The following is a 23,344-nucleotide window of genomic DNA, read 5'->3' as shown; positions in this document are numbered from 1 at the left end:
TAGGTAGTAAATCTAAACAGTGATGGGGACATAGTTCACAGAATTATATTAAAAATCTTATAACCTGAGATTAACAAGATGTTTAAATGCTTTAGACTCTTACTAAGAAGGTACATTTATTTTATATGTTCCTCCAAACAGTATTTATTTCAGTAGAAAATAGTTTGTAGTTGTGATTTTCCTTTAAATATGTTACAGATATCTGGATCATGGTTCTGGTCTCATGACTATTTCCCAGCTGAGCTGGTACGCAAATGATATTTAAATTTTTATTATCATTACATTTACTCTCAAACACCAATGCTTTGAATCATTACTAGAAAGATGGGAATTTTGGAACTTTATTTCTTTCCATTTTTAAAAAGTACCTTGAAAAGCAGACAGTATTAGTCATTAAATTTATCTATTCTTTGATTTTCATATACATTCATACAATATATTTTTAGCTTACAGCCCACTGAGTTCAGTTATTGTTGCCAGTATGTTCACAGATGGGATGGATAACCTAAGACAGGCCATGCCTCTCAAGAAAACTACCTCTCCCTCCACAAGCAGCCATCTACTATACATAGCTCTCGGGTAGGCGTGGAGCCTTTGGGTCCTTCTCCCCATCCATGCTGGAATGCTGACTGGCTTGATCTTGTACAGATCTTAGATAGGCAGCCACAGATGCTCTGAATTCACGAATACAATGATCCTGTCACCCCCCCCCCCCCCAAAAAAAAAGACAATGCATAACAGTCCTTGACTTCTAGTTCTTATAATCTTCCATGGTGATCCCAAAGCTTTGTAGGGAGTGACCTAACCGAAGTCTCATTTAGAATTCAGCACTCCACAGTCACTTTTTATCAGTATTTTCTTCAGTTGCAAATCTCTGTCAGCCACCACCCGTTTATGAAGGGGGTGCTGGCTTGTAATTGTCAACACAAACTGCAGTCCTATGGGAAGAATCTAATCTGAGAAAATCCCTTCATCAAATTTTTCTGTAGGATAGCCTGAGAGACATTTTCATGTCTTAACATTCAAGAGCTCACATACATTGGTCACTATGTAGATCCTAACACTTAAGTGGGTAAATGAAGTAAACATGTAATTCTCAAAAACCAAAATGAGACATAAAGATTCTACACAAAGTTATACCTTAGTTGCTGACAAGCCAAAACACTATTCTCATTCTGTTTCTGTCTCTCTCTGTTTGTTTGTTTGTTTGTTTGTTTTTGAAAACAAACTGTGTAGCACTGGAAATTGCACTATATAGAACAGGCTAGCCTCACACCCAGAGAATTGCCTGCCCTGCTTTCCATGTGCAGGAATTAAAGGCATGTACGATCAAAAATCTGGCTTCAAAACAATACTCTTGTTGAGTAATCACAACAAACAGATGATGAGTTTCTTCTCTTATACTAAGGATTAATTTAAAATGGCTTCTTTGAAAAGAGTTCTAAGACCAAACCCAAATTCCAGTTACCTGCTTTTATTGTGTATTTTGAAAAGAGAACTTATAGAGTCTACCTCCAGCAGAGAGACAGGACATCAAGTGAGGGAGGGTGTTGTCATTCCACAGTCAAAACTCTTGACTCATAATTGTTTCTGTCTGAAAGAACTGCAGGGATGGAAATGGAGAGGAGCCTGAGGAAAAGAAGGTCCAGTGACAGGCCCAAAGTGGGATCCAGCTCAAGGGAGGTCCCAGGGCCTGACGCTATTACTGAGGCTCTGAAGGGCTCACAAAAAGGAACCTATCATGACTGTCCTCTGTAAGACCCAACAAGCAGCTGAAAGAGCCAAATGCAGATACTTGCACCCAACCAATGGACAGAAGCCGCTGACCCCTGTGGTTGAATTAGGGAAAGGCTGGAAGAATCTGAGGAGCAGGGCAACCCTGTAGGAGGACCAGCAGTCTCAATTAACCTGGACCCCCAATTTCACTCAAACATTTGACCACCAACCAGGCAGCACACACCAGCTGATGAGGCCCGCAACACAGCAGAGGACTGTCAGGTCTGGGTTCAGTCAAAGAAGATTCACTGAACACTCAAGAGACTGGAGGCCTCAGGCAGTTTAGAGGTCTGGTTGGGTGGGGGTTGGGTGGAGGGGACATCCTAGTGGAGACAGGGAGTTGGGGAGGAGGTATGGAATGTATAACAGTCAGAGGGTAGATGGGGGAGCAGTTGGGGTGAATAAAATCTCAAGTGTAAAAAAAAATAAATAAAAGATTAAAAAATAAAAATAAATAAAAAATAAAATAAAAACTTTACAGAACATATTTTACTTCCCTAATTATATATCATGTCCCTTGTTCTTTACTTGATAATTTCTTCTTACGATGTTTATATATGTATATATGTACACACACAATACAAGGAGTTGTCAATTTATTCCAGTGTCAATATAGAGAAATCCCAAAATATGAAAACACTTGATGCTGGTAAGCTTATGTAGTACTTACTGAACTCAATTCAGCAGTCATGTGCAAGAGCCTAGAGCCATGTACAGTGATGCTGTGTAGACAATCACACCCTGTCTCATCTCATATATATTCTACTTAGTAATAAATAATCATATAGGAACACATGTTTTCTTTACTCTCTAACAGATTTGGATTGTCAGAGTGAGGTACATACATTGGTGAAATTTTTATAAAGAATACTGTGCAAAAATGAGTGTTTTATTGAAACAGAAAGTTTACAAATTCTGCATGAGACAGTCTTTACTATGTAAGAATTAATGCCCACAGAAAGCTTGGAAAGAAATGTACTTAAAATGTAACCAGGGTTGGGGGACCATTTTCTTATTACTTATGTCCTTTTATACAACATTTTAATATCTTCAATTTATTGGTAGTCAGGAAAATCTGTAATAGTGATTTTTCATATGATATAAGTACTATAATAAAGATATAAGAAAAGTTAAACAACACTGGTGTGGTGGTTTGAATGCTGATGGGCCCATAGGCTCATATATTTGAATGCTTGTGTCCCAGTTTGTACAGTTTTTAGATGTAAAATAGCTAGGCTGAATAACCTTAGGCAAAGTTACTCTAAATGCTTGAAGTTATATAGCGTAAATTCTGACCTTTAACAATCATATTTAGATACTTTCCTCTAAATACTACAAAAGTACATTTTTACCTTTACAACTAAATCAGAAGACATCTGACCATGGCAAAGGCTGATTGTGATGGTTAATGCTGACTGTCATTTGGGGTCTAGAATATCTTAGGAACAAGCCCCTGTAAGAATCTAAAGGAGATTATCAAAATTAGGTTGACCTCTGAGAATGCCTTTGATGGATTATCTTGATTAGATTAATTGAGGTAGGAAGGCCCATCTTAATTGTGGGGATTAATGTACTGAGCTGTGTTCTGGACCGAATAAAAACAAGTAAGCTAGCTAAGCACGCTAGAATTCATCCTTTTCTGCATCCGTAAGTGGATACAAGACCAGCTTCCAGTAGCCCCTATTGCTGTGTCTTCTCTAATCAAGATAGATTGTAACCTTGAATTGGGAACCAAAGCAAATCCTTCCTAAGTTACTTTGTCATCTATTTCATCACAGCAATGAGACAAGTAACTAAATATATTAACAAATCTGTTCTTTAAAAAAATAATTATAAAGTTAGAAAAAAGTCATGAAAAATAACCATTCCAAGAGGTTTAAAGGAGAGGCGAATCAGCTGAAGGATGTCTGTCATGAAAACAAGTTGAATGCAGGCTAAGAGCACTGAGGATCTCTTCTCCTTTCTGTCCCTACCTGCTTCATCAAGAGAAAACAGATTCTTCTAGGCCAAAGCTGGCTGTGAAACTGCAGCAATTTCACCACAGGAAAGGGCTGGCTGGACTGGTCTGGAGTGTAGGGTGGAACACTTTACAGAGTGTTCTCAGTAAACAAAGTAAACTTTCATTGGAACAAACGGTGACAATCAGCAGGTAGGCTAGGCCCAAGTTGCTATTCTAGTGTTGTTGAGGCTGAGCCACTAGACTAGAAGATAAACCAGAAACTTTGGAAATAAAATAGACATAGAGGAACTAGATATGCCCTCCATGAGACCATGGCTGAAGAGAGAGTGGCAAAAAGTGAAGGGTGAGGCTGTTTTGCAAACATTTCAAATGTCCTTCTCATTCACCTCTTACATGGACAAGCAGAAAATGAAACTCATCCTGACCCAATTGTTAGAACTTATCTTCTAATCTATCAGTGATTGGCAGTATTGGAGATTGAACCTTAGTAGGCCCTGAGACCTTAGCACAACTGACGCCATGATAGAAGTGACATTCAGAATGTAGGAATCAGCATGTAGACAGCACCATCTGCCAAAACTAAAACAAACAGCTAACCTATCAAAGACCGTAATTCTGAGAAAGGCTCTAAATATACTAACCTTGCCATTTGGCTTCTGAAGTTCCACTCTGGCTAACTGTTTTGTTAACTGAAGTATATAAACCCAGAACATGGTTTGTATGTTTAAAAACTCATCTGAAGAAAGGCTGAGAAAGGATCCTGAGCACCCAGTGTAGTTCTTAAACTCATGCCTGAGCAGTCTTTTCTAATGAATACCCCACAACAGTACCTAGGGCCTTAAGATGCAGGCAAATGTTCTATTACTTACTATCAACTTCTAAATATTTATAACATTTCATGACACCTAAGGAATAAGAAGTCTGACAAGTCATTAAAAGCTTTGTAATAATCTCAGAGTAAAGAAGACTTATTTTTCCTAGTGAACTAATCAGTGATGTGCTAATTTTATTTAGATGAAATTACTCAGAACTAGGTAATATTTTTAAAACTGTACAAAGTCAGAGTAACCAAAGATATTGCTATGCTGCTATCAATAGTTCAGCTTACTCAAAATTAAGAGTTTAATTTTGCTGTTTAACATTTGCTAAGAGTATTTCTACAACTTTCAAACAATTAGTAAAATATTATATAACAGAAAATTTATTCTGACATTATGATGCATACATAATTTTAATACCAATGATTAACTGGATTATAATACTCATGAACTTGCAAGGTTTATACCTATATGCATAAAGGTGTGTGTGTATGTGTGTGTGTGTGTGTATTTTTGATTCAACAATAACATGATGATTATTGGTTAGTATTGATATTATTTCTTATTTATAATTTTTAATGACTCATTACTTTAAACAGAATTGGCTTTCATGATTTTGATTCTCTCTAAATATTCATAATAATTATAACATTTAATAAACCATTCTTTAATTTTTAGTAAGGACAACATATGCTACAGAAACACTACATTTTCATATATTTCTTAAAATTGTACGATAGTTTTATACTTAACAATATTATAAATTTGTCTCAACCTTCCATATACCAGAGGAAAAAGTAGACCGCCTGCTACTATTATCCGTCACACCATTTTACACTGTATCCCGTTCTACTGCAGTATTCACATTAACACAGCTCCCTGGGGGAAATGTTGAGAGAAACAGATGAAATATACTTACTCAGTTATAAATTCAGGGCTTGTAAAGCTGAGGTTTGTTAAAGGACCTTCAAGTTTAGAAGACTCATGCACGTTTAAGGCTGGAGTAGTCTTAGTGGCGAGGACAGCTCGTTTTTCATCTTTTTCAAGTGCTTTTCTCTTCCCGCCATTTTGGAAATACTCTCTGCATACACTAAAAATCAAAATATTTTAAAACATTAGATGTGATGAAGAAAAATGAAAAGAAAAAAAACTAAAAATAAATTACCCTTCATTATCCAAAGTGTGAAACTTTCAAATTAAAAGGTCCTATTTTAAAAAGCCAAATATTATAGTGACAGCTATTCTTGATTGTTAACTTGACTACATCTGGAATTATCTAAAGCCCAAGTGGCCAGGTATACTTGTGAGGGATTTTCCTTGACTAGATCATTTTAAGTGGGAAGACCCATTCTAAATCCAGATCTTCTGAGGTAGGAACCACCTTAAGTCTGGACCACAACTTCTGCTGGCAGCCTACATAAAGACTGTGGAAGACGGAAGCACTTGTTCTTTGCCTGCTTGCCCTTTCTTTCCTTGGCTCATTACTTAATTGCTATTCGAGCCTACTTCTTCAGGAATATATACTGAAGTCTAGCTGAGACATCCAGCCTCATGGATTGAACAACTACTGGATTCTTATACTTTCTGTTGGTAGGCTGCCATTGTTGAACTAGGTGGCACACAGCCTGTAAGCCACTCTAATAAATCCCATTTATTTACTTATTTATTTATTTACTTACTTTATTTGTTTGCTTGTTTATTGATAGATGATAGATATTAGACAGATATAGGTAAATGTTAGATAGATATAGATTGATTCATCCTATCAGTTCTATTCCTGTAGAGAATGCTAATACAATTACATAATAATTTCAAATATATTATTACAAAAATGTTAAATAGTAAAAAGTTGCTTCTACCTTTGCCATCTCTTCCCCCAGCCAGCTACAAGCCTAGCTCCAGATTTGCAACCTATGAACCCTGACCAATCAAGAAAAAATCTGTTGCATCCAGTTTTATAAAAAGCATATAAATAGAATTAAAGACACAAAATTAACACAAACCCAGTAATAGCAGATGACCTTAAAACTTCCCTTTCTCCAATAAATAGGACATTTGGACAAAAACAAACCAAGAAACCTCAGACTTAAAGGACATTATATCAGAAAGCCCTAGGATATACCTATAGAATATTCCACTCAAACATTAAAGAACATTTATTCTACTCAGAAACACATGAAAGCTTCTCTAAAGTAGACCACATGTTGAGACACAAGGCAACCTAACAAAATATAAAAAAACTGAAATAATTCCATGCATTCTATCTGGCCATTATGCAATAAGACTTAAAATGGACAGTGAATAAAACCATAGAAGTGTATAAACTCATAGAAATTAAACAAATCACCACTGAATGATGAGTAGGTCAAGAAAAAAAAAATCCAGAAAGAAATCAAAATATCCTGAAACTAAGTGAAAACCAACAAAACCTATGGGGCAGAGCAAAAATAAATGACTTAATGATACAACTCAAAAATTTAGAAAGACAAGAAAAAGCAAAACTCAGACTTAGTAAACAATAAAGAATAACAAAAATTAAAGTATAAATTAATGAAATAGAAATAAACAATGCAAAGAATCAATGCATCTAAAAGCTAATTCTTTGAAAAGAAAAAAAAGATAGACACTTGGCCCAACTAACCAAAAGAAACATATGACCCATATTAACAGAACCAGAAATGAACAGGAAACATTATATATAATAGACTCCAGAGAAGTTCAGAATGTTATAAGGAAATACTTCAAAAAAAATCTGTACTCCATTAAGTTGGAAAGTCTAAAAGAGATGGATAAATGTCCAAGCTATCAAACTAAGGAAAGATCTAAAGCCTAAACGGACCCAGAACAAAGCAGGAGACTGAAATTCTCCCTTTGACTAAGAAAATAGAAAGCCTACTGACTATGAAAAACCTAGGCACAGATATATTCACAGGAGAATTCTTCCAAACTTTGAAAGAACTAATACTTCTACATTTTTGTAGAAACAGGAGGAACGCTCCCAAAATTTTCTATAAAGCCTGTGTTACCTGACAGCCCACACCAGGTAAAAACACAAAAGCAATGAAACCAAAGCAAACAAATGACAGGCCGACATACCCAATGAACATAGATGCAAGTATCCTCAGTAAAATACTCTTAAATTTAGTATAGGGACATGCTCATGAGTAGTTGGCAAACACAAAACAGTCTCTATGGCTTCTCTTTTGTAAGCTTTTTGTTTCATTTTGCTAATTTTTGGTCTTATTAGTTTTTTAAATTTTGTCCTTGTTGTTTATTGTTTATTTGCTTTGAAGAGAGAAAACAAAGAAAGTTGGGAGGGTAAGGAGAGTAGAGGGAAAATAATATGATGAAAATACAAAAAAGGTTTGAAGGATGATAGACTTTACTGAATTCAATTTTTTTATTCTAGCTGAAATCATAGCTATATACTATTTGGGGGAAGGGAAAGAATATGATCAAAATATACTGTATAAAATGAATTTTAAATGAAAAACAAAGATCAAGTTGGCTTCATCACAGCAATGCAGGATAGTTCAACATATTTAAGCCAATAAATATAATAAATTGTATCAATTAAAGACAAAAACCTCATAATCATCTCAAGAGATGCAAAAAAGCCTTGACAAAATACAAAATATATTTTTAGTGATATTACTTTGCTTTATTTACTAGAACACCACTTGGTATTTATAGTTATAAAACAATCAAAAAATCATAAGAAAAATCATAAAGAGGACCATCAAACACGGTCCTTTTTAAAGCATTATTCTAATGTGCTCAATCCACCAATCCACTTATTTTAACACAGTAAGTAATTCACAGCTTGTCAGCCAATATCCATGATAGTTCATTTCATAAAACTGTATGTAAGAAGAAAGATCTGTAAAAAAGTATAAAAACAGTTTCGGAAAATTTTCCATATCTAGTTGTAATCTTCCTGGTTTTCTGTCATCAATAGTTGATCATCTTGCGAAAGGCATCATAGCATTTCCACTTGTCTGGGATATAAAATGGTTCAAGGGGTACACGGCTGGCACACAGCTAAAAGAGCTAAGCAGCATGCTGTTTCCCAAGATTGATTATCAGGCCCCAGAGGAGTCTTGTTAGCATCGGGAACATATAGCCAACACCAGGAAAAACCAGATGGCTAAAGGATAGTGTAAGAACACAAGAGCCAGGACAATATGGCACCACCAGCGTCCAGCTATCCTGCCACAGCAATCCAGGGATATCCTAACACAGCCAATGCACAAGATGACCTTAAATCCAGCAAACCAAAGGAAAAGAACTGCAACACTCCCCCACCCGAACACACACACAAAACTACATCCAACAGGAATTAACAATCGCTGGTCATGAATATTTCTAAATATCAAGGGATTCAATTCCCTAATAAAAAGACACAGGCTAACAGAATAGATATGAAAACAGGATCCATCATTCTGCTGCATACAAGAACCACACCTCAAGAATTCAATGAAGGCACAACATACCCAAACTTATGAGACACAATGAAAGCAGTGCTAACAAGAAAGTTTGGAGCATTAAGGGCCTTCATACAGAAATTGGAGAAATCTCTTACTAGCAATTTAGCAACACACTTGAAAGCTCTAGAACAAAAAGAAGTAAACACACCCAAGATGAGTTGATGACAGGAAATAAACTCAGGGCTGTAATCAACCAATTGGAAAAAAAGAGAATACAAAGAATCAATAAAACCAAGAGCTGGTTCTTGAGAAAAATCAACAAGATAGAAAAAGCTTTAGCCATACTAACTAAAAGGCAAAGAAACAGTATCTAAATTAACAAAATTAGAAATAAAAGGGAGATATAACAGACACTGAGGAAATTCAAAGAATCATTAGGTCTTAGTTCATAATACTGTACTTTACACAATTTGAAAATTTAAGCAAAATGGATGATTTTCTTGATAGATATCATTGTGTTAAGTGATAAATCAAGATCAAATAAACAAGTTAAATGAACCTATAACCCCTAAGGAAATAAACATTGACGCAAAAATAGTCAATAAATAATTGCAAACCAAATTCAAGAATACATCAAAAGCATCATCCATCATGACCAATAATAGGTTTCAGCCCAGGGATGCAGGGATGGTTCAATATATGAAAAATCTATCAATGTAACCCACCATATAAACAAACTGAAAGAAAAAAAATGCTGAAAAAGGCTCTGAAAAATCCAACATCCTTCTATGTTAAAAGTCTTGGAGAGGTCAGGGACATAAGGTGTATGCCTAAATGCAATAAAGGCAATATACAGCAAGCCAACAGCTAGCTAGCATCAAATTAAATGAAGAAACTTAAATTTTAATTCTACTAAAATCAAGGACAGACAAGGTTGCCCAATCTTTCTGTATTTATTCAATATAGTACTTTAAGTTCTAGCTAGAGCACTAAGACAACTAAAGGAGATCAAAGGGATACATATTGGAAGGGAAAAGTCAGTATCTCGCTCTTCACAGATATGACAGTACACATAATTGACACCCAAGATTCTTCCAGAGAACTTTTATTGCTGATAACACCTTCAGCAAAGTGGCTGAATATAGAATTAGCTCAAAAACTTCAGTAGCTCTCCTTTATACAAAGAAATTAGGGGAACAACTCCCTTTTCAAATGGCCACAAATAATATAAATATCTTGGGGTAACTCTAACCAAACAAGTTAAAGATCTCTATGACAAAAACTTCAAATCTTCACCAACCCCATATCTGATAGAGGACTAATATCCCAAAAATATGAAGAAATTAGAGAGTAACAAACCAAATAACCCAGTAAAAAATAGGGTACAAAGCCAAACACAATCCTCAACAGAGGAATCTATAACTGTTGAGAAGAAATACTCAATGTCCCTAGACATGAGTGAAATGTAAATCAAAATGAATCTGAGATGTTACCTTACACCCACCATAATGGCTACGATCAAAAACTCAAAGAACAGCATATGCTGGCCAGGATGTGGATTAAGGGGGACATTCCTGCAAAGCTGCTAAGAGTGAAAATGTGTACAACCACTTTGGACATCAACTTGACAATTTCTCAGGAAATTGGGAATAGTTCTACCTCAAGACCCAGCTATAAGAATCCTAGGCATATGTTCCACTATACCACAAGGACATCATAGCCATTTTATTCATAATACCCAGAAACTAGAAACAACCTAGATATCCTTCAACAGAACCATGAACAAAGAAAATGTGGTACACATTTCTTTTCATTGTAGTATACAATGAAATACTACCCAGCTATCAAAAACAAAGACATCATGAAATAGGCAAACAGATGGAATTAGAAAATAATATCCAGAGTGAGGTAACCCAGATCCAGACATGCATGGTATGTACTCACTAATAAGTGGATATTAGCCACAAAGTACAGGATAATTATGCTATCTATAATCTATAGATCCATAGAAGCTATGTAACAAGGAGGGTCTAAGGAATGATGCTTGAATCTCACTCAGAAGAAGAAATAAAACAGGCATTAGAGGTAGATGGATAGAAGGGACTGGTTCAGAGAGGGTGTTATAAGGGGAATAGGGGTGGGGATCAGGTATGGGAAGTGGGGTTGAGAGGGCTGGGAGAGAAAATGAAAATTGGCGTGGGGCCATCTCTGAATCAAGCTGGAGACCTGGGGTGAGGGAAGCTCCCAGGAAATCTATAGGGGTGATCCTAGCTGAGCCTCCTAGCAGCTGTGGACATGGAGACTGAAGTGTACCACTTTTTGTACCCAGGTGGGACTTCTAGTGGAGGGGTGGGACATCAAGTCACCCACATTGGACCCAAAATTTGTCCTACCTACAAGATGTACAGTGGTAAAGATGGAGCAGAGACCAAGGGAGTGGCAAACTGATCACTAATCCATTCCATGGGAGAGAGCCAACCCCTGACACTATTAATGATACTCTGCTATGCTTGCAGACTGAAGCTTAACTAACTTCATCCAGCAGCTGATGGAGATAGATGCAGAGACCCATAGCCAAACATTTGACATCTCAGGGGTCTAGTAGAACAGTTGGAGATAGGATTGAGGGAGATGGAGAGGTCAAGGATACCAGAAGATCTACAGTCAACCAACGTGGGCCCATGAGGTTCAGAGAGACTGAACCACCAACCAACAAGCATGAATGGGCTAAACCTAGTCCCCTTACACATTTTTAGCAGGTGTGTACTTTGGTCTTCATGTGGGTTCCCTAACGATTGGAGTGGGGGCTATTTCTGATTCTCTTGCTTGCCTTTGGGTCTCTTTCCTCTAGCAGGGATTGCTAGTCTGGCCTCAGTGGGAGAGGATGTGCTTAGTCCTGCTGTGATTTGATTTGCCAGGGCTGGCAGGAGGTAATGGGAGGTCATTTAGTGTTGGTGGGACTGGAAGGAAAGCAGGGAGGTGGCTGCAATCAGAATGTAAAGTGAATAAATTGATGAAGAAACTATAAAATAAAATGGTTCAAGAACGTGGGGCAACAAGGTCTCATGTAACCTTTGTACACATTTAAGTATATTTATGATTATATGCATATGTATGTATATGTATATATGTGTAACTATATATTTGTTTATATAAAAGGTTGTATTTATGTATGCACATATACATTTATATACACTTACATGTAACTATGTATATTTGATTGTTATTGCTACTTATATAATTTTGTACCAATACTAAAGAAAAAGAAACTATCAACTTGAGAGTGGAGGGCATGGGAGGGGTTGGAGGAAGAGGATGGGAGAGGCTGGAGGGAGCTAAAATAAGTGATGTAATTATATTTGATAAAATTTGAAACAAAATACAGTGAAAATGCCAAACAGAGGTAAGTTTGAGAACTGTGTAATATTTTTTTTATAAATGATAAAATTATTATATAATATAGTAAATTAATAACTTATGTTTAATGCAGGAGAATATTTTTCAGTATAGATTCAGGTGGTACATATGTGTGTTTAGATATATGTATACACATACATACATTTCCTTTGACCCCTTAGATGTCAGTCATGTGCTCCAGGCTACATTGCTGATGTAACCTAATGAACAATTATGAATTCTCTACTCTGGTTTGATTAACACCCTTGAGTGTTTATCAAATACTCAGGGAGACACTAATTTTACTGATTTTATAGAAGGTATTACAAGGGATACAAATTAAGAAAGAGATACATAGGAAGATGTGTGTGGGAGGTATCAAAAAGCTTCCTGTCTTCTTCAGGCAATCCACAAGAAGAAACACCATAGAAACTCTCTGTAAGCAGTCCTTTGAGTTGTTATAAAGATTTCCTCCTATACCCATGATTGAACCCTATAAAAATGTGGTTAGACAAAAGGGGCATGATCTAATGCTAACACTGTGCTGAAACAGAGCAAAACCTGCATTCTTTTTGGTCTCATGAAACATTCTTCCCTTCAGAGCAAAGAACACAACCCTTCCAGAGTGAAGAGGGTCTTCCTACATACTACAAGATGGTAGCATCAAGAAATGTCCTTATGGGCAACTTGAAGGCAGAGGGCAGGGAAATTAAGAGTTTCCAGGAGAGTTTTTAGTTTTTAATGGGTTGCTTTTAAGAAGGAGAATGGACCAAAAGCCTCAGATGGAAACAGACAAGTTGCATCAAAATATCACATACTATAAAAGAGTAAGTTTAAAGATATTTAAATACATGGTAAATAAAAATTAAAGAAATAATTTGTTTATAACCAATATTGTTCCTGACTTAAGGAGTGTAATGGATAATGCTAGTCATCAACCTGAGCTATTTTTGAATCATTTGAAACATGGCCCCTTGAAGTATTATTTTAATGGTAACCACTGAAGAAGGAATATGCACTTTGCCAGTGAGCAGGACTACTGCCCCAGGCAGGAGAACACTAGAGGAAACATGGAAACATTCCTTAGCATCATTTTGCTTTTTTTGACTGTGGATGAACCACAACCAGCTGCTTCCAGTTCCCGCTGCTCTGACTTCCACACTATGATGGACTGTACCTAAAACTGAGTCTTAAGTTCCCTTTAAGTTGCTTTAGCCAGAGTATTTGATCAAAGTAACCAGAAGAGAAACTAAGACAGGAATTGGTACAGAGATTGGCCTGTGGCTTTGATACATCTATTTAGTCCTTAGACCACAGGAACTGTTTTATAGCTAGAATATGAAAACGTTTGGAACTCTAGATTAGAAAAGCCAAAAATTACCTATGTGCCTCCATACAAGATATGTACTTAATAAATATGCAATTAATTATGGATGTCTTTCAGCTTCAAAACAGAATTAGAATTAAAGGCCAAAGCTGTGTAATGAATGGGTCAGCAAGATGATTCAGCTGTTAAAAGTTCTGTGGCCCAAGCTTAGTCTCTGGATCCTTGGGTGCAGGGAGAGAAACATCTCCCAGAAGTTATCTTCTGATGTTGCCTTTCCACAACTAAAAACTGTGTTCAAGGAAAGCAAAACAGCACAAGTTAGTGAAATCATACATAATAGGAACTAAGAAACACTGAAGCTGAACTAGAAGCAACCTAAGAGAAGTGAGCATTGTTCTTTTCCTGTTGCTGTGATAAAATACTCTTGACAAAAGCAACTTAAGGAAGAAAGGGTTTATTCTGTGTCACAGTTCATCACACTTGTGAAGTCAAGGCAAGAGAAGCCTGACACAGCTGTTCAGGCTGTGCATTCATACTCCAGAAACAGAGAGCAGAGCAAGCAAGACGGCTCAGGGAATTAAGAGAAGTAGACTCCAGAGCAAATGAACTGGAGAGGAAGAAATAAAACTTAGCATATTCACATAATACTGTGAATATCTATCTGGACAACCCAAGATAAACAATCATGAATTAACAAGAAGAGTAATAAAATTATGTTAAATGGTGATAATAAGTATCCATAAACATTTTATACAAATACATATACTAGCTTCTTAGACTATATAAGGAAAGTTTATAATAGCAACAAAATGATAAAATACCTAAAAGTAAAACAAGAGATGTATATAACCACAATACAAAAATCCTTGGCTGCCCTCTGAGAGGCCCAACAAGCAGCTGACTGAGACAGAAGCAGATACTCACACCCAACCAATGGTCTGAAGTTGGTGACCCCTGTGACTGAATTAGGAAAAGCTGAGGAAGAGGGAGACCCCATAGGAAGACCATCAGTCTCAACTAAACCTGGACCTCTGAGATCTCTGACACTGAGCTTACACAAGCTGGTCTGAGGCCCCAACACAAATACAACAGAGGCCTGTCTGGTCTGGCGTTAGTGAGAGAAGATGCATCTAACCCTGGAGAGACTTGAAGCCCCAGGGAGAGAGGAGGCCTGGACTATATATAACAAAAGTCTATTGAGCTGTAAGGAAAATGAAATCATGAAAAATTCAGGTAAATAGATGGAGTGGAAAAACATTTCACAAAGAACAATAACCAGGTTCCAGAGTGAAAATGTTCTACGTTTTCATATGTGGGTATTTCCTTCAGATGTTTATGTTTGTATGTTTAACCTAGAGTACCTGTAGAATCCAGAAAACCAAAAGGAGCTGGGGAGATAAAAGAAAGCTTGTAGGCAAAGGGCACAACATGGGTGGTATAGGAACAGGAAAACTCAATAGGAAGGGCAATTCATGTGGGGAGAGAAGATTTTGAGGGGAGGGGCGGGCAGGGAGGGCTGTGGGGAATGAAATAGCTCACATTAAGAATGTTTGAAAATTCATATAAAACCTAGTATTTTATAAATATCATATATGTATATGATGTACCTATACATAAAATATTTATATATACGTATATTTTTTTCCCATGTAGAAGTTTAGTGGAGTTACCCTCCACAGGAGATTCCTCCCAGAAACTCTTGCCAAATAAAAAGTCTAGTGATTTATGTGAGGTACTTCCTTGGAAATGTTGGACAGTGGTGTTCCAGAGACCCACACAACAGAGACTACTGGCTGCTCTTGACTGCTCACTAGAACTTGAGGGTAAGATCCTACTGCTGAATATACCACACTTTGGTCACAAGATAGGTAAATCAAGTTGTAACTGACAAGAAAATTCCTCTGTTCTAGTTGATTTTCATAGCACTAGAGGCTGCTTTGTAGGCTGCTGAGGGTCAAAGTCATCAACACTGTACACTGTACACTGTACACTGCAACAGTCAGGGCTGTGGCAAGTCAGTGGTGATGCAAGTGTGGCATAAAACTTGTGACAGTCATCAAAGACTGTTCCACTTGAAGAAATACATGCTTGGGATTGTCAGTCTGACCAAGAATCCATACTTGGAGAGCACCCAAGCCACAGGTATGAACTTACGATTATAATTCTGCTAAGTGGACATAATATCAAACTACTGATAGGATCATAATTTTCTATCTATTGCTATGATGAACACCATGACCCAAAGTAACTTGAGGAGAAATAGTTTATCTCAGCTTATGTGTCCCAGTCGTAGTCCACTGTGATGGAAGTCAGGGTATGAACTAAAGGTGGGACTCTGGATGAAGAAACTGAAGCAAAGGATATCAAGGATTAGTACTTAATAGCTTGCTCTCCATGGCTGGCTCAGACTGCTTTCTTTTATAACCCAGAACCATATGCCTAAGGTTGGTACTGCCCAATGCTCTGGGCTTTCCCAAATCAATCACGGGAAAATGCCCTATAGGCTTACCTACAGGCAGCTGATAGAGATGGTTTCTCAGTTGATGCTCCCTTTTCCCAGATGGTCCTGGTTTGTGTTAAGCTAACAAACATATCTAACATATCTAACAAACATATCAGCGTGCCTACATATATGGTAATTTTACATAGTATTTTAATGTTAAACTTGAAGTCAGTTGGTAAACTACTGCAAGGCACAGGACCTTGCCATGGACTATGGTTGCTATAGCCAGGTAGACAACACTGGAATAAACTGATGTCCCTTTTCCAGCAGCTATCAACTACAAATAGGTTCTTAGTTAGGGGCGGGACCCTGTGTCCACTTCCCTCTCTCAGTGCTAGGCCCCCACCTGGCTTGAACCTGTGCAGATCTAGTGCTTCCAGCTCAAGTCTCTATGAGTTATTTGGTAGCATATTGCTTTTAGCTGGGGTATTGTGATAACCCCTGGTATCAGGTAACTCCTTTGGAACTCTCTTTTATATCGTGTACATATTTTAAAAATGTTTCTATGTAGTAGGATTCAAAATGGCTTTCAGCATTAGTTATCTCTCCCAATATTCCCTGCCCTCTTATTCCCCACTTTATGTAATAATGATGTGTTCTCAAAAGTCCCCAAACAGACATGGCTGAGAACATTTAGAGGAGATTTAACACCCAGGGTTCCCACATCAGGGAAATGCCAATTAACACTTAGAGATTTATTTATTAATTTTTAAGATTCTGACTGAGTGCTCTAATTACATTGTATCTGGCCTCCCTCTGTCCTCTTCTTCCATCTCTCAACTGCATGACCTTCTTTAATTAGTAGTAGCAGTAGTAGTGTGTGTGTAATCCAGAACAAAATGTGTATGTAAGAAGCTGTGCTGTCTTTACACACTTTATATATACTTTTATTTTAAATTATGTATAATTTACTTCTCTGTTAATAATTTGTTTGGGGTTTTTTTTTTTTTTGTTTGTTTGTTTGTTTTTGAGACAGGGTTTCTCTGTGTAGCCCTGGCTGTCCTGGAACTCACTCTGTAGACCAGGCTGGCCTCGAACTCAGAAATCCACCTGCCTCTGCCTCCCAAGTGCTGGGATTAAAGGCGTGCACCACCACTGCCCGGCCTCTGTTAATAATTCTAAGAGCTGTATATTTCACACAGAGACCCACACATGAGCATATATACACATATGAGGTGGGTGAGACTGGTAGGAAATGCGAGTGATGGATCCCCGTTTTTCTTCAGTAGACTTCGGTGTGGGACATTCTCACAGGAGCATTTGCATCTTCCACTTGGATAAAGAATCTTTATCTTGCACGCATTCTCCTTTCTTTTTTTGAACTTGTTTTCTTTCTTTCTTTCTTTCTTTCTTTCTTTCTTTCTTTCTTTTTTTTTTTTTTCAAGAGGCTCTATATCTTCATGTGATCCGAAAGATCATTTTTGGTCAAACAGCTTTTAAAAAGTTGATATGGATTTAGCTACAGCTTTTGAGAACAACAGTCAAGTACAACTTGTGGATTTAATAAAAGATTGATCCTACCATGATAACACATGCTTTTAAAAACTACATTTAAGAGAAAGGAGCAAGAGGGTTGTGAGCTTGAAACATGCCTGGATTATACAGTAAGGTCTTGACCCAGAACAAAGTATGTGTGTAAGACTCATCTCTATTTAAACCTAAAGCCTTTGAAAAAAATTAAAATTTCAGTTTGAAGTAATTTTAATTTAAATTACATTTACTTTCTTTTCTTCTTGATAAATATAAGAAACCAATATTATTGTCAAAGTTAATAAGGACTTTAAACACTACTGGACAAAGCTTTGCTTTCATTTAAATATACTTAAAATTTTAAACAAATTTGATGTGTAAAATAAGACTGACTTATTTACTGTGCTAAGATTTTATTAGTCATTTAGTTAGAATCATTTAATGAATTTCTTTCATAAGAAGCATTACATTTCAAATGTAATATGAAATAATCAAACACAGAAAAATATATAATGAAAGGCATAGGTATAATTTCAATCAAGTATTTTTATCTATATACCCAAAGATACAAAAACATATTCTTTCCTAAACAATTTGAAAGCAGTTTACAAACAGCATGCCGTCTTCTCCCTGGATTCACAGCTCCTAGGGAGAAAATTCTTCTGTATAACCACATCATCATCATTAGAACAATTATCAGTAATCTTCTAATTTACATCTGCTTCAAAAATTCAAATGTTTTCCTTACTGTTTCCAGACTGAATCTTACATTTTTGTCATAGGGGTCATTAGAATGGTCCCCAGAGGCTCATACATTTGAATACTCCACAACTGCTCCACAGTAGATGGAATCCTTTGGGAAGGATTACAAGGTGTGGCCTTCTTGGAGAAAGTGTGTCACTGTGGGTTGTGTAGGGCTTGGAAGTTATCCCCAGTTAGCATGATCAAGTTTGCTTTCACTCGCTTTCTGCCTCATGGTGGTTGTCTCAGCATGCAAGCTCTGACCTACTGCTCTGTGTCATGATTGCCTGCTGCTGCCATACTCTTGGCAGGATGGTCCTGGACAAACCCTCCGGAACCATGATCCTTAATTAAATGCCTCCTTTATAGTCTGCTTAGGTTATGGTGCATCAGTAGAAAAGTAACTCTGATAAGACTTTAAGTTTGTTCTAATGCAGTTAGACCATGGTGGTTATATCTCTTTACATGCTTATTTTGATTTTTATACAATTGAATTTTTGCTAAAATGTCAGTTTTGTAGAAACCTCACAGTTTATTTTTGATTGTTGTTTAAAAATGGCTAATTGCATTGTTGAAATACTTTAGATATCTCACAGATTTTCCTCTTTCTCTCTCTCTCTCTCTCTCTCTCTCTCTCTCTCTCTCTCTCTCTCCTCTCTGGTATTTTGTTTTATCAATTACTGAGAAATTCTCTAAGATTATTTCCTCAAATTTCCTTGACAATTTTTTCTATTTTTGTCCATAAGTTTGTAATAGCTAAGTCGTTCTCTGCTTGTTTTAGCATATAATTTATTTGCAGGTCTGCTCCTTTTGATTCTAGGTCATTTTATTCTGCTTCATTCTGTATGTGGTAGTTTTTTAAACATTGTCATTGTGCTTAAGACACTGCTATAAATATTTTCCCCAGAAAAGACATACTTTTTTTCCACTCTCTAATACAGGAGGCTTGGATGAAAGAAGGAACACTTGGATCCATCAGCAGTAATTGGTCTGGAATGAAGCTAAATTACCTCTTTAGAGAGCATCAGTTTACATTTGGTTTCAGATGCTTTGAGAGTGAGTGAATGTTCTATGCATGCAGAGAGACAGCTCTTAGAGCAAAGAGCACAGAGATCCTTCTCTGCGTATTCATCCCATTCCCAGCCCCTCATGCTGCTGTTGTACAGAAATCAGGAAAAAATATATAAGGAATTATACCTGTGGTTTGGTTATTTAAAGATTCCCACCTGTCTGTGCGGTAATCATCGCTTAAAAGAAAGCTCGGCCACCTCAGGCCCCTCCCACCTCTGTCAGGCCTACTGAGAAACTGACTGCTCCTTTGCAGAAACACTGCAACAAAGGCTCCCCTATAGGAAAGGCTTATTATATCTTGTTTCTTCATTCCTTTAAGGCAATGCATCCTTTCTCCTTTGGACTTTGAAACCCCCCTGTAATAACCTGTAATTATGTGTATCCTAATCTTAAAATAACTTTGCTATTTGGTGTATTCAAGATTCAGATTCATATGATTGTTTCCTCTTGGTCCTTTGGGTTTTTGTTTTGTTTTTGTTTTTTCAAGACAAGGTGTCTCTGTGTGCCCCTGGCTGTTCTGGAACTCACTTTGTACATGAGGCTGGCCTGGCACTCAGAGATGTGCTTGCCTCTGCCTTCCATGTGCTGGGATTAAAGGTTTGTACCACCATGCCCTCCTAACTCTTGGTGCCTTTTAATCATGTTTTCAGTATTATTTATTTCTTATAAACTGAAAGATGAGTCTAGAAGATTGTTACAAGTCAAATATTTTTTTAAAAAAAATCTTATTAGATGAAACTGCAACTGCAACTTATGAGCAGGCTCTTGAACCTTTATAGTAAATGCTACCAATTGATTGAGGTGGTGCCTGTAAATCCTGAAAATATGAATTTACAGTTTTTCTTTGTAGTTAGTAATAATATATGAAATGACATTTTGGCTTGACAATCACTATGGTCTTTAATAGCATTTGAACTAAATTTACTTCTGTTTATTAATTACTACATTTGCAGGTACAAATTTAAGGTATTTTTTAGGTGTATCATTCTTTAATTCTTATTTCCTGTCATCATTTTGTAAATAAGTGTTTTCCTTTATAGACAGATCTGAAGTATATATTCTCCAAAACTACTGTGGCGTATTTATTTAAAATTCCTTCTGTTGTACAATAAATAATGTGTATGTAGTGACAACTGTCACTGTGGCCTTAGGTTTTGAGATGCTGTGCAGTATCACTGTACTCTGTGTGTGGACTGATTGCATCCTTTAGTTACTCTGCTGTGCTGTTTTGTTTCCTTGGGGGAAGAGGGAGGCTCATATAATTCCATCTAGCCAATGAGACGCAATGAAGGCTTGCCTTTAAGTTCTCATTCCTTTTGAGCAATTTACTTGTATCCAGTACAAAATAAGTCTTTACTCCTTGCCTGAGGCCTAAATCTAACTTTTCAGAGTCCTGTTTTCTTTTAATGAAAGGTAGAATTTGAAAGTAACATAAGATGGGCAGCTGGGTGTCTTTTATGTTACATCAACATCTTTTTTTTGTGAAGAGAATTAGAAACACATGAGAGGAGGAGGCAGCAAAGAAGAGAGACAAAACATCCTTAATGCCAAATGCTCCAAAATCCAGTGTTTATTGAGCACTGATAATGTTACAAATGGAAAGTTTTCCACATTTGTGATCAAAATATTAAAAAGACTGTACACACTGGAAGCAAGCCAAGGGAATAATACGTTTAATAAATTGTGGATCAAATGCATAAATCCCCATAAAAGTATTAAAAAAAGAACTAAACTAAACTAAAAATGGAACTGTCATATGACCCATCTATACCATTCTTTGGCGTGTATCTGAAGTCACACACACAAAAAAAAGATAGTTGGTATGCCTACCAATAGGTGAATACAAAAAGAAAATATTGTGTGCATACACAAAAATCATGGTATCTGCAGGAAAATGATGGGATTAGAAAATTATTATTTTAAGTGAAATAAGCGAGACAGAAAGACAAATATTAAATGTTTTCTCTCAAATGCACAACCTAGATTTAAAATTACTGGTAAGTGTATGTGTGAATGAGTGTGTGTAAAACTCCATTATTTTTTTAAGTTGTTGGTTGTTGAGGTGTGTCTTTTTGTTTCATTTTGTGGTTTGGTACTTTTTGTGTGTTTTATTGGTTTATTTTGATCTTCATTGTGCATTTGAGAGAAACAGACAGTCAGAACAAAATATATGAAGGGTAAGGAGGTAGGAAAGATCTGAAGTATATGGATAAAGAAAAAACATTACCTAAATACATTGTATAAAATTTTTAACAAAATAGCAGAGAAAGAAACAAAACAAAATAAAGAAGGCAACACTGTTAAACTTACAAAAAGGATTAAACAGCAGAATTCATGTACTTGTGGTAAAACTGATTAAAATGTTTGTTCATTACAATGAATTACATAAATGTTTTATGATTTCAAAAAGTATCATTAAAGCAAATTTGAATTAAATGGACTTGATTTGGGTGGGTAAGTAGCTGGCAAAATTTGGAATAGTTGAGGGAAGAGAAACTATAATTAGAATAGATTGTATATATATGAAAAACCTGTTTCAACAAATACAAACATTTTAAAGAGGTTAGAGTTCGAGCTAAGTCCACCGGCTGTTCTCCCAGAGGGCCTGAGTTCAGTTTCCAGTACCCATGTATGTCAGGGTATTCACAACTGCCTGTGACTTTAGCTTCAAGAGACCCAACATCCTTTTCTGAGTTCTTCAGGCCTGAGCACAGATAGCAAACACACACACACACACACACACACACCCTTAAGAAACCTAACTATAAAAAAGGGAAATATGAATGAAAATAAAGTGTGAGATGGAAAATACAATTTTACAAACAAAACAGTATTTTACTTCTGAAAATTCAATTTAAAATTCAATCTACATATAAAAACCTGCTAATTTTACCACACTGGTAACATTAGTAGCAACGGTATTCCACTTTCTGACTTCAACAATAGAAAGTGTTCTGTGAGAAAACAAATATCCACAGTCAACACAAATGCTGACATACTCCAAAATCACTCATCAAAAATTCAGGATTTTGAAACTATTAACATTTTTAAGTTTAATCTACTCACTTTTTACTTGAATCCAAATGTACCATCTAAAGAAGTTTTTATATTATGGTTGAGTTAACTATCACTGTATTTTATAAGTTGTTACTTAAAGTATTTAAAATCATATTTTATAAAAAGTTTGGACAAAACTAGGCAAGTGGAAAACAAGTATTTTCCTTAAGAAAGATAACTGAAATAAAGCTAGACCAAATGAGACACAAAGAAAAAGAGACTCTTCAAAGTCATCTCCATCACTTGGAATATGTATCCTTCCCATTATGATGTAATAACCTACACATCACTTTACATTGAAGTTTAGAATACAAAAGTGCAGTTAGTAACATACTCACCTACAACACCACTCAATGCGACCTTCACCCTCACAAGTTTTTGCCCAGTGATTATCTGCCAAGTTTTTCATTGCAACAGCATATTCACAAAGTGTTTCCGCATCTTCACAGTGTTCTCGCCAGATCTTATCAAAGTCTCCCACTGTATACAAAAAAGATGAACTAAATTAACTTTATTTAAAAATGTGTGAGCTAATTTTAAGAAAATAAAGATAATTTATAAACAAGGTATATAAAAATCATCAAGTAAAACTTAATGAAGTTTTAAATATAGCTTTCTAGCTGATTATCTGCAATCAAAACTGTTTTAAACAGATTTGTAAAATTGAACACACACAGACGGGGGGAGGGAGAGGGAGAGAGAGAGAGGAGCTATACATTCATAAAGCAAATCCATGTTGGTATGGTACAACTATGTCTGGAAACTCAAGTATTCATTTTCACAGTATCTTTGCATTAT

The 23,344-nt window shown here is 36.3% G+C and overlaps 1 protein-coding gene across 1 annotated transcript in view; it reads right to left on the bottom strand.

The window, feature by feature from the left end:
• Nucleotides 1-23,344, bottom strand: part of Samtor (S-adenosylmethionine sensor upstream of mTORC1) — a 59,549-nt gene that overhangs the window by 21,931 nt on the left and 14,274 nt on the right. Inside the window, exons 2-3 of the mRNA XM_034519307.2 lie at nt 22,885-23,026; nt 5,474-5,644 (exon numbers count right to left, since the gene is read on the bottom strand). Of these exons, the coding sequence (XP_034375198.1) occupies nt 5,474-5,644; nt 22,885-23,026 (313 nt within the window). The remainder of the gene's footprint in view (nt 1-5,473; nt 5,645-22,884; nt 23,027-23,344) is intronic.

This window comes from Arvicanthis niloticus, chromosome 15, assembly GCF_011762505.2.
Source record: "Arvicanthis niloticus isolate mArvNil1 chromosome 15, mArvNil1.pat.X, whole genome shotgun sequence".
NCBI lineage: Eukaryota > Metazoa > Chordata > Mammalia > Rodentia > Muridae > Arvicanthis > Arvicanthis niloticus.
This window is presented reverse-complemented; position numbering and strand designations above follow the sequence as displayed.